The 12,782-nt window shown below is 49.0% G+C and overlaps 1 protein-coding gene and 1 pseudogene across 1 annotated transcript; both read right to left on the bottom strand.

The window, feature by feature from the left end:
* Positions 1-309: 309 nt before the first annotated feature.
* Positions 310-2,865, bottom strand: LOC123084333 (mitochondrial carrier protein CoAc2-like). Its single transcript, XM_044505994.1, has 7 exons — positions 2,737-2,865; positions 2,298-2,383; positions 1,311-1,518; positions 942-1,062; positions 633-817; positions 434-556; positions 310-366 (listed from the first exon to the last, which is right to left on the bottom strand). Exons 1-7 carry the CDS (start codon positions 2,863-2,865, stop codon positions 310-312), a joined length of 909 nt encoding a protein of 302 aa, XP_044361929.1.
* An 8,136-nt stretch (positions 2,866-11,001) lies between these two features.
* On the bottom strand, positions 11,002-11,140 carry LOC123088933 (uncharacterized; annotated as a pseudogene).
* Between the last annotated feature and the right edge of the window lie 1,642 nt (positions 11,141-12,782).

Here is a 12,782-nt window from a genome sequence, read left to right as displayed (position 1 = left end):
TGAAGGGGTTGTTCGCAAAAACTCCAGGCCAAGCGGCTACGCAACGAAGCCGCCAACATGGCGCCAGTTGTAAGCTAGCTTTTGATTGGCTGTGGACTAAATCATCCCATGCATTTCAAGTTTGTGGATGAGTTGATCATCTTTTGCAACTTTGTGGACTAAACCATCACATCCAATGCAAGTTTGTGGGTCTCTAGTGCTTTTGCCTCTTAAATTAACATAACAGCATAAGTGCAAAATGAACAAAGGATTGTGGAGATTTGGAATGACAGTACACTCAAGAAGTTATAGGCTAGTATTTTTTAATTTTTAATAATAAGTATCATTGACGACAAATGGGAATTGCACTGTTCCAGCCGCATATGTCTACATTGGTCATCAGGAAAAAGCATGTCATTTTAACGACTACTAATTAGTGTCATAAGTGTCTCACCTTCAAATAGTTGATAGATAGTCCAGAAAACAGTTGCTTCCAGCCTTGTTGTTTCACTATCATAGCAAGGCTTCCAAATGTTTCTTTCCCCTTCACGAGGTTGGACGATGAGAGCGCCTGAACCTAAAATCGATGCATCAAAATCTTCTTTAGAACAACCAGGTTGTTTAACACCCACAAACAATGAAGGTAATTATACCTGCATTTGCCGCCTAACAACATCAAGGGGATACGTTATTGTCTGTCCTAACAAACCAGCAACTGACCCACAAGCAAGTTTTGGTATAATATCTTTTCTGTGCTCTTCAGGAACACGAGTCTTCATCTTCTCATAGAAATAGAATTTAAGACCGGAATAAGGGAAGATTCCATATAATGATGGAGCTGGAGACCAATAAGTCAGTTAATATAGCAACATAACTAAATCTTGGCAATAACAACAAAGAATTTTGTCCCAAGAATGGAATCTTGGCCTTGAGCAAAATTTGGAAATCAAAAAATAGCATACCCATGCCACGGTATAGGCCTTTTAAGCCATTTTGCCTGTATACTGTTTTCAAACAATCAAGGATCCCTTTGTAAACCTGTTCGGTGGGCTCTCTTAAACTGAGGCTCACTGCACCTTTAACCTGCAGCTCATTATTAATCAGTTAGTGCTGAGTTGAACAGGTTCAGTACCACAAACTGAACGAAACGAGTCAATACTCATATGACAGGTCGACTCAAACACAGCAACATCAGTATCACCAAAAATCGTTGCTGTTATATTATTTCAGAGAACAAGTTGATGTGATACATCAAAAGCTAACTTTTAGAACCATACTGGACAAGTATTGTTTTCCTCTGCAGTTAAGGATACAAGAACAAAATAGCTAACCTGATAAGCCATCTTCGTGCGAACCAGATCAAGCGGATATGTGGACACGACTGCTGTTCCTCCAGCTATTGATCCTGCCACTAGATCAAGAACAGGCCCTTGTTGAACATTAGGAAAACCAAGAATGATCCATCGGCGATACTCTTCGTATGCCATGTAATGCAAAGCTGCATAAGGAACAATCCTAGCAACGCTGGCACCATTGCCCCTTACGAAAAGAAATTCAAAAGTCAGCTTACGTTTGTACTATACAAGTATGTATTGCTAGACTACATTTGTTACGTATCCATACCTATATCTACATCTGTATCTATACCATTATATAGTGTGTGAATAAGTTTGAATATGGACCGTTGGATGAACCCAATCCGACGGTCAAGAGGCGGCAAATCCGAGCGTTGCTGACCATTCGACTTCCTATCCATTACATCAGATTCTGCCATGTGTACTATCTAGACGTTTCGAATAATTAAAAACTTAGTACAATCTTGTAATTGTCACATATATTATCTTTACACACTTCTCATTTATTCTAGAATCTTCCATGCATCTTGCTTCATTAGAGTTTCTCGCTTGAATAAAAGTGTATCCATTTATGAGATTACATGTCAACTTTTACTCAAGGCAGAAGACTTCTGATCAACAATTTCTCATAGTACATATATCCTTTCAGTGATTTTTTCAACCAAATATCGCAAAACTATCTTTACATATTCATACGAACAAAATAATCCTTCAGGTTCATACATATAATGTGTTATATACATGTCTTGGAGCACTATGCAGCCAATATTTTCCTTCTTCAACAAATTTAGCTATATTAGTAAGAAATTTGTATCTTGAACTTTATGCACATAATATGTAAGTGTCAGTTGTTTGTCAAAATTGTGTTTTCTTGGAGTATTTGTCCACACTGTGTTGTAACGACATCTGGCAACCCACGAGCAAAGCATGTTCAACTCACTAGTATACTAAGAAGTGACGAACCTGTAAAACCCTAAGGGACCTTCTGTACGATAGATTGTCCGAAACGATCCAATCAATCCAGACCCACGGAATTCCGCCCTTCTAGTCTGAAACTACGAACAAATTTTTTGAACATGTGGGTTAAACAATAACCATGCAATTTTGCAGGGAGGTGGTTCTGTACAAGCATAAATGTCAATAACTCGGTGTGTATTCGCCTCCCAGAAGAAGAAAATATTAGTACTCCCAGAGACCTCTTCCTCACAAAGTTTTTCATTTCAACAATTGATATTGGCTGGCTTATCTCATCATTATACACTCAAAATTACTTGTTAGGAGCTTAAGCATATAAATAGGGTTTGCGATCAAGCACTAGTTCAGCAATCAAGAGTTACTGACGATGCTTCGCGTCCTCTGAGAATGTAGTGCCTGGAGGAGATAGAGGATTGGCAATACGTGCCTGGAGGAGGATCTTGACGCGCTCCAGCGGGGCGACAGCGCACTTGGCAACACCACCGGCGACCCAACCAGCGATGAGCTCTCGCACGGTGAGCGGCAGCGCCCAGCCGCCTCTCTCCGCTGCCTCCATCAGGCCTGCCGCCGCCTGGGTCGTCGTGCCCGCCCTCACTCCTCGCTGGAGCGATGGCGTGAGGCGCGCACCAATTGTGTGGAAGTGCAGGAGCAGAGAGAGACGAAAGTGAATTGTGTGTGTGTGCGCGCTCCGTACGTAGGGGGCGACCGGGCATGGGACCCATATGTAAGCTGTTTTCGTTAGTTGTTTGGTAGCAGATGGCGGGCGCCAAGCTGCCCATGAGCGATCGAGCGTCAGGAAATGATTTAAGCGCATGGGTGTGTGCTTACATGATTTTTGCATGCCGATTAGAGCATCCACGACCATGCACCCGTAGCCGTCCCAACCGTCCGGGCGGCCTGTCGGTCACAGATCCAAAAAAGCCACCTAACCAGCCGCCACAAACATGGCCCAAACCCCACTCAACTCGAGTCCTCTCGACCTCTCCACTCCACTCCCGTCTCATACCTTCCTCTCCCCAATCTCTCCCACCCTCTCCGTCATGGCCGGAAGCAGATCCGATATCACCTCCAATTTGATGACTGGGCTAAGCTGGCCGCTGACTCCTCGAACTCGTCCGTGCCAGACGAGGAGGAGCTCAGGCTCCGCATTGCTCACAGCGTCGCTAGTGGCAAGGGTCTGAAGCTATTGCCCCGCGGCGCCCCGCGGCCGCACTATGCATTGCCTTCCCCAATGAGGCGACAGGGCGACCAACGGCACCTGGCACCACTATCGTTGTGCTGTAAAGAAGGTGGTGATGAGGTCACCTACTATAGGTAGGGTCAAGGACCTGTCATATGGGGTCCACCTAGGACCCCACACCATCATTGTTAGGTCTCAAGACCACACTCGCATTCGGATGCGTATACCAGGAGGTCCATTCGGCGACCACTCCTCAGTCGCCAAGACCACCATTACTCAGACAAGGGAGGTAAAGGGACAACGTGGGAGCTGCAACGGTTGGGGAACCCTAAGTCATTCTTAAACTAGAGTCATAGCTACCGTTAACTATAGCCGCTATAGTTGCGACGCTTTACACCTGTAACTGCCGTAGTTATGAGCATTAAGTGCCCCAGCGACATGGGAGCGATGGAGGTAGCAGAGCACTCTATATAAGCCACACTCCTCCCCATGAGCTAGAGTTAAGCAATCACTGTAATCATACCCCTCAAGACAACCAAGCCTCAAGGCACAAGACGTAGGACTATTACCTTCACCGAGAGGGCCCTGAAGTTGCTAAACACCGAGTGTTACACCTGTGCTGTAGCTAGGCTTTGCCCCTCTTTCGTACCCCTAACACTCATTATCAGGATCGTAACCCCGACACATGGCGCAAGCCGCCTGGAGCCACTATGGTTGCTGATCGTCTAGCTCTGCACCGGAGCCGGTGCCACCCACCTCCAACAACGACGAGGCGCTCCGCGATGCAGTCCACTCATCATACACCTCCGCGGAGACCGACGCCCGCCGAAGGTGCCGCAAAAATGAAGCACTGCCCCGCATCGCATTCGAGGAGTCAGAGAGGTTTGCGACGCAGAGGTCGTTGGCGACAGAGGGAGCCGCATGAATCACGAGGGAACATAACTGCGCCACCCGTCGCATGGTTGGGATCATCAGTTTCTCCTCCTCCTCCTCCTCGTCCTCCTCCTCGTCCTCCTCCTCAGACAACGGCACGACGAGTGACGATGCTCCGCTGCCGCCAACGCCTACACCGAGGATAGCTGTCGCTCCCGAGACACGAAGAGGAAGGGGCCTATGACAATGTGATGAACTCCAGCCGCGCCCATATGTTTAATTAGTTTTAAATCTTGGCTTTTAGGTATGTTTAGTTAGTTTTAAATCTTGCATTTTAGTATGGTGCCGGACTCCGATGGCCCTTTTGGATGGAATTGTATGGAATTTCACTGTGTCGGATTACCCTATCTATGTCCGATTCTTTTGTTCATATTAAGTTGTAGATGATCTACGTAGCATATATGTTTTTGTATGTATTTGGGTGCGGACATATGAAGGGTGCATTTGTGGACACGGACAAATGGGGTGTGCTTGGTCACTGACCATGGACGTGCACGGCAATGCTCGTAGGCGTATAGGGCCCCAAATTACGCAACCGGGGTTGTAGATACTCTTAAATAGTAGTCCGGTTCAAAAATGAAACTATCACACTGGGCGCTCCCTTTTCCTCCCGTGTCGCTCCCGCCGGCGACAGGGAGGGCAAACCCTAGCCGCCGCCGGCCTAGGCCTTCCTCTCCTCCCTCTCCCCTCACTGCCGCCTGGGTGCGTCGGCCGAGCTTTCGTCGCTCCCGCAGGCGACCAGGAGGGCAAACCCTAGCCGCCGCCGGCCTAGGCCTTCCTCTCCTCCTCTCCCCTCGCTGCCGCCTGGGTGCGCCGCCGGGCAAAGCCCGGCCGACGTGGGCGGCGGCGGGGCTTTCCCCCCTCGCTCGACACTGGTGCGCGCGGGATCTGGTGTTGGGCGGCGGCGACGTGCTGACGCGGGGCGCGGCGGCGTGACGGCGGGCGTGGGCGGCAGGGTCATGGCGTCGAGATCCGGCGCGGGGGGCTGCGTGGTGCGGGCTTCCGTGGCGGCGGCTCTAGTGTGGCGTGGTGCGGGAGATAGGGGCGCCGCCGGCGGGCTGGTGGCCACGTGGGGCTCGGCCTCTGTCCCAATCCGGCCAGATATGCGGCCTGGAGGCCAGCCTACGACGCGGGAGCGGATGGTGGCGGCGGATCTGGGGCTTTGGGTGGTTGCTTGCCCGGCCGGGCCTCTCGGCTGGAATCTGGCGGGCGGCGCGGGTGGGGGCAGTGGCCCGGCGTGGTTGCTGCTCCGGCCGTGGGTGGCCGCGGTGCTGCATGGTCCATCGACGGCCATCCGGTGGCGCGGTGACTACATGGTAGATTGGCGGCTCAGACCGCGGCGACGGCTGGTTCTTCTCCGGCGTCGGCTCATCTGCGGTCGGACCGTATCGACCTCCGCTTCATCTCCTCGTCGCGGGCTCTACTTCTGTCGAAGGGCTGGCCCTCTCCCAGCTGCGGTCCATCGGTCGTCTCGCGCCCGGTGCGGCGGGACCGACCTCGTCTCACACACGGTGCCGTCGGACTGAGCTCGTTTCACGCACGGTGCAGCAGGACCGACCTCGTCTCACACATGGTGCAGCAGGACCGAGCTTGTCCGGCACCCGGTGCTGCAGGATGAGTCGATGGAGGTCCGTTTTGGCCGGCCTATTGGGTCTCGGCGCTGGGGGTTGTCCAGGGGTGGGGAAGTCAGAATCTTTCCACTCGTCTCTTTGGTTGGGGTAGCGGCGGTTCTCGGGTGAGATGGTGTCTAGGTCTTGGATGCCGGGGCGGCGGCCCTGGGGGTGGTGGTTGCGCGGCGCTCTTAGGCCGAGCCCATGGCTTGGTGCTGCCCGGTGGCCATGGCCGTGTGGGCAGCGTGGTAGCCGGGGTGTGGCGATCGGTGGCGGTGAGTGTTGTCCGGGGTGAAAACCTGTTCTATCTTCGGACGGACCAGCGACGACGAAGCTAGTTCCCTTCTTGAAGGCGTCGTCGCGGCTCTCACTACCCTTCGTGCGGCTCCAGGGGAAACCCTGACCCCTGGATTAAGCGGTGGCGGCGCTCCGGTGTCATATCCTTCCTGAAGGCGCCGTCTTGGAGCCCACGATTCGTCGCATGCGGCTTTGTCTCTTCACGTTAGTGCTAGGGGTGGTGTGGCTGCGCTCAGCGTCTATGTATCCTGCCTTGGGTGTGTGTGTGCTGTGGTGGCGTGCGTTTGTACCGGATGATGGTGATATGTGCTTTATATATAAAGCGGGGCGAAAGTCTTTTTCGGTTAAATAGTAGTCCTTGGATCGTATCAGATCGCAGAGAATTGTACCAGATCATGACACAACACCATAGTATCAGATCCAACGTTGTGTTGTATTTGTGTGTTAGCCCATCCTTGACATGGTAGCGCGAGGACTCCCTCGGTGATGTCATGTTGTGCATAACTGAAATGGCCGAGGAACATGCATATTTATTTTCCTGCTCTCCCTCATGAAAAAGCTAGGGTTGGCTGCGTTAAGCGTGTTGCCTCTTGGCAGGGACGCCTTCGTGTTTATATAGACAGAAGGATTACAAGATATGGCGCAGGTAGTTGGTTTGGTTATCAACTTGTCCTCTACTCCAAGCTACATACGAGATAGAGGTTATCCTAGCCAACAACCTGCGCCTCAATTCTAATGTACACAGTACGTTAAATTGTCATGATACAACTACGGCCCTACTCTTTTAACATCCTCCCTCAATCTTAACATGTCAAGGTTCAGATTGCGCTTGAAGGCCTGTAGTTGCTTCACTTGTAACGGTTTTGTGAACCCATCCGCGACTTGATCTCCTGTTGGAATGAACTGAATATCCAGTAGCTTTTGTGCAACTCTTTCTCGTACAAAATGATAATCAATCTCTATGTGCTTCGTTCTTGCATGAAATACTGGGTTTGCAGACAGATATGTTGCTCCAAGGTTGTCACACCATAAGCATGACACACCTGTTCTTCCAATGCCAAGTTCATCAAGCAGAGTTTCAATCCACATTACCTCAGCTGTTGCATTCGCCAAAGATTTATATTCTGCTTCAGTGCTGGACGTGACACCGTAGCCTGTTTCTTTGCACTCCAGGATATAAGATTCGACCCAAGAAAGATTGCAAATCCTCCTGTAGATCTTCTATCATCAGGGCATCCAGCCCAGTCTGCATCAGAAAATGCACTCACTGTGGTTGAAGAAGACTTACACAATTTTAGCCCTGTGTTTGCACTCCCTTGAAGATACCTCAATATCCTCTTTACAGCTGTCCAATGTACAGAAGTAGGAGCATGTAAAAATTGACAGACTTTATTAACAGCAAAGGATATATCAGGTCTTGTTAGTATCAAGTACTGGAGAGCACCAACTACTTCTGTACTTGGTTCCTTCTTCTGGGCTCAGTAATTCTCCTTCATATAATGACAACTTGTCAGTGATAGACATAGGTGTACTGGAGGGTTTGCAATCCTTCATACCTACTCGTTTGATTACATCTTTGACATATTTTTCCTGAGTTAGCATAATACCTTCATGCAACTTCTTTACCTCAATACCTAGGAAGTAGTGTAACTCTCCTAGATCTTTAAGAGCAAACTCATTTTTCAGATTTGACAGCAATGCTAAGGTAGCCTCCTATGAAGAGCTGGCAACAATTATGTCATCAACATAAATTAACATAAATATAATCACCTTCCCTTTCTTGAAGAAGAAAAGAGAAGTGTCACCCCTTGAAGGCTTGAAACCAAGTTGCTGAAGTTTTGCACTCAATCTTGAATACCAAGCTCTAGGTGCCTGCTTTAGACCATATAAGGCCTTGTCCAATTTGCACACATGATGTGGCTTTGAACCATTTTCAAACCCAGGTGGTTGTTTCATATAAACCTCCTCCTCGAGAACCGCCATGTAAGAACGCATTCTGAACATCCAATTGGCGAAGACTCCATCCCCTGGAGACAACAATAGACAGAACAAGTCTAATAGTAGCAGCTTTAACTACTGAACTAAAAGTATCCTCATAATCAATGCCATATCGTTGTTTAAAGCCTTTAGCTACTAGTCTAGCCTTATATCTATCTATCGTGCCATCAGGTCTCTTTTTAACTTTATACACCCATTAACAATCAATAATATTCCTCCTCGCTTAGGAGGAACCAAACGCCAAGTTTGGTTTTTCATAAATGCATGATACTCTACATTCATGGCATTTTTCCAATTGTCATTTCCTAGAGCTTCGGTCAAATTTTTGGGCTCACAGCAACAAAATTTGCAAATTTAAAGTTCTTATCATACATTAGTGTCCCATCTTTGTAAACTGTGGGTTTGAAGATAGCTCGTTGTGCTCGTGTAGTCATCCGAGGAGGTGTACTTGAGCGTACAGGCTCGGTAGCCGCAGAGGATCCCGATCCCGCCACAGCAGAATTAGCCTCGCCTGTCGCGCCTTCGGACGACGTTGTCGTGCGCTGATCGAGCAGGAGAATCTAGCCTTGGCGAGTCGGCTGACGCCACGTGACTGTGGACCAGCGCGCAGTCGCGCCCGTCATCATTGCGCCCGCAGCGGGGGATACGCGACCAGGCTCAGGTCCACCCGCCTCATGACGAGTGGGGCACGGAGACAGAGAGCAGTCCGACCCACCGAACCGGCCTGGAGACTCGTGCCAGGCGGCGCCCGAGGAGTGGACGTCCCCGAATCCCGGCGAGGGTGGCGTCAGAGGATCCGCCTGGGGATCCGTTCTCGTGTCAGCGCGACCAGGCGAATCTGCCTCGTGCCCGCTGCCAGGTGTTTCCTGTTGCTGCTGCATAAAATCACAAGCATTTGGAGTGCAGTTTTTTTCACCGCCATCTCCATCAGTAGTAGGGCTGTGTAACAAATGATCATCAGCATAATGCTCATCCCCATGATCGGTAGGATTGAGTAACTCCGGATTCAAGAGAAGAATTTCTGCCCGAAGCCTTGCGCCGGCATTTGGGTGTAGTGTAGAGAAGGGAAAGACGTTTTCATCAAAAATAACATCCCTGGAAATATACACTCGCCCTGTTGCAATATCAAGGCATTTAAAACCCTTGTGAAGATTGCTATATCCAAGAAAGGTACATTGTTTGGAATGGAATTGAAGTTTGTGCTTGTTATAGGGTCGGAGATTAGGCCAACAATCACACCCAAAAATTCTAAGTCAGGGGTAATTTGGTTTTTCATGGAACAATCGCTCAAGAGGGGTTTCAAACTTGATAACTTTGCTAGGAAGGCGATTGATCAAATAGGTGGCAGCAATAAACGCCCCATCCCAAAATTTGAAGGGCATGGAGGATTGGGCAAGGAGAGACAAGCCTACTTCGACTATATGTTGATGTTTTCTTCCTGCTGATCCGTTCTGTTGATGCGCATGGGGACAAGATACGTGATGAGATATTCCTATCTTGGTGAAGAAGGAGTTGAGTTTTTCATACTCCCCTCCCCAATCTGTCTGAAGAGCAAGGATTTTGTGATTAAATTGTCGTTCAACAAGGTGCTGAAAGTCATGAAATTTTTGAAAAACTTTGGACTTGTGTTTGATCAAATAGATCCATGTGAATTTACTGAAATCATCGATGAAACTCACATAATATTTCTTTCTGCCTACTGTTTCAACAGCAGGTCCCCAAACATCAGAGAAAATAAGTTCTAAAGGAAACTTGGATTCACTTATTGATTTTGGATAAGGCAATTGGTGACTTTTTCCCTTTTGACAGGCGTCACAAAAAGAATCATTATGGAAAAAACTAGCACAAGGGAGTTTATTTTGACTAAGGATTCTCCTAACAATGAGAGGAGATGGATGACCTAAACGTCGGTGCCATCTATCCGAAGATATTTTGGTGGCACTGGGCATCTGCTTCTGGACATTGGATCCCTTGTGCTTGACGGGGTATAGACCACATCTACCCCTGCCTCGAAGGAGTACCTTCCTCGTTCCCCGTTCCTTAAGAAAAAAAGAATGAGGGTGAATCTCACAGAAAGCATCATTGTCAAGTGCAAGACGACTAGCAGAGATTAGGCTCTTGCTAGCTTCTGGAACATGAAGGATATTATTTAGGTAAAGATCACGATCAGGGGTACGAATAGCTGAATGACCAACATGTTCTATAGCCATACCTGACCCACTAGCAGTGTGGATTTGCTCGTTCCCAGTGTAGCGGTCGCGGACAGTCAGCTTCTCAAGGTCTCCTGTGATGTGATCGGTGGCGCCGCTGTCAAGGTACTAGTTGGTATCCACCTCATATTGAGGTGCTGCCAGGTTCGCCGTCCTCTCTTCTCCTCCTTGGTAGGCTTCATCATAGCGTTTCCAGCACTTCCACGCTGGATGACCCAGTTTGCCACAGATCTGGCACTGGATCCTAGGTGCAGGGGCATTGTTGTTGTAGTTTCCCCCACCACCGTTGTTGTTGTAGTGGCCGCCTCCTCCTTGTCCACCACGACTGCCAGACTTGATGTAGGGGCGGCCACGGTCACCACCGTTGTTGCCGTTGCCTCCACGGCCACGGTCACCACGCCCGCGGCCTCTGGTGGCAGCGTTCGTGGAGGACTGCGACACTCCACCGCGGAGCTTCATCCGCGTCTCGAAGCTGATGAGCTGCGAGAACAGCTCAGGGACAGTGATCGGCTGCACTCTGGAGCACATAGCGGAGACCACAGGATCAAACTCCTCATCCAAGCCAGTGAGGATGTGGGAGACGATGTCATCATCGTCGATCTTCTTCCCTGCAGCGATGAGTTCATCGCACAAAGACTTCACTTTCCCGACGTAGTCGGTGATGGAGGAGTTCCCCTTCTGCAGATTGGCAAGGGTGATGCGCACGTTGACCGTCTGGACACGAGTGTGAGACGCAAGCATCTCTGCAATCGTCTTCCAGAGTTCTGCCGATGTGTGACAGGTAGCGACCTGGATGGCCATCTCACGGGGCAGAGTTGTCAGAAGGTAAGAAAAGACTTGCTGATCTTGAGCATACCAGGTCTGGAACTCCGGGTTGGGCTTCGTCGTCTTGGTTTTGCCATCAGATGAGGTTACTTCAAGGTGCATGGGTGGCACCGGGTGATCGACGTCGAGGTACTGCTCCATGCGGGCTCCTCTGATCGCTGACAGAAACGTCGCCCGCCATAGGGCTTGGTTGTTCTTATTGAGCTTCTCGGAGACGGCGTGTACAAACGGAGAGGATGGGAAGGAGTTTGAAGGTGTCGCCATGGATTATCTCGAGAAGTGCTCTGATGACCATGAAAAAGCTAGAGTTGGCTGCGTTAAGCGTGTTGCCTCTTGGCAGGGACGCCTTCGTGTTTATGTAGACAGAAGGATTACAAGATATGGCGCAGGTAGTTGGTTTGGTTATCAACTTGTCCTCTACTCCAAGCTACATACGAGATAGAGGTTATCCTAGCCAACAACCTGCGCCTCAATTCTAATGTACACAATAGTTACATTGTCACGATACAACTACGACCCTACTCTTTTAACACCTCACTCTATTTTTTGCCCTTCTCCACCACCAATTCCCCCCCCCCCCCCAAGTTTTTTCCGACCCTTTCTTTCCTACTCTTTATCTCCATGTCCTATTAAAAGGATCTCACCTATATTGTTTGTTGCATCGGTGTGTTAACCTATCTCCCGCTCCTTTCTCCAGACATGTTTGTTAATCCTTTTATTCTTGGGTTTACTCCTTTGGTGTCTCATGAGACTTTGAAAGTGTCATCAAGATCAAGTTGGGTAATGTAATTGCCTCAAAGGGCATTACATTGTCAAAAGGGTGGTGCAATCTCAAAGGGTACTAGATATGGAAAGAGTGTTGTAGTACCATCTAAGAGTGTCACAACCTTTAAGAAATGGTACAATGATGATGATTATGGTTCGTCTACTAATGAATTTATGCCCAACAACATTGGGTCACATCCAATGAAAAAAATAGCGCGCTACAGCAAAATAGCGCCGACCTCAAAATACGCTATTAGCGTGCTATATCGCGCTATAGCGTGCTATTAGCGAGACATTATACACTAATATATTTAGCGAGGCAATTTTCAATACGCTATAGTGTGCTATTAGCGACGCCATAGCGCGCTATTTTTTTCAGTGGTCACATCTAGACCCAAACATCCTTCTCTCCCATGAAAGAGAAGTACTTCCTTTGTGGCATCGGTGTAGAGGACTAATATCATGCCGTAATCACCTGTACGAAAAGCAAGGCCCTCCGAGATGCCATGAGAAATGAATGGAACCTGCCTGTGGAAAAAGCCTTCTAGTACACAGGGAACGACTGGCTCCAGGTTCTGTTGGATACGGAAACGGAGGAGGTCAGAGCGAGAATTCTCCTGCTTCTGTGGAGGTGTTGGCATTTGAGAGAGGATAT

This window comes from Triticum aestivum, chromosome 4A, assembly GCF_018294505.1.
Source record: "Triticum aestivum cultivar Chinese Spring chromosome 4A, IWGSC CS RefSeq v2.1, whole genome shotgun sequence".
Lineage (NCBI taxonomy): Eukaryota > Viridiplantae > Streptophyta > Magnoliopsida > Poales > Poaceae > Triticum > Triticum aestivum.
Note: the sequence above shows the minus strand (reverse complement) of the source record. Positions and strands in the feature narration are given on the sequence as shown.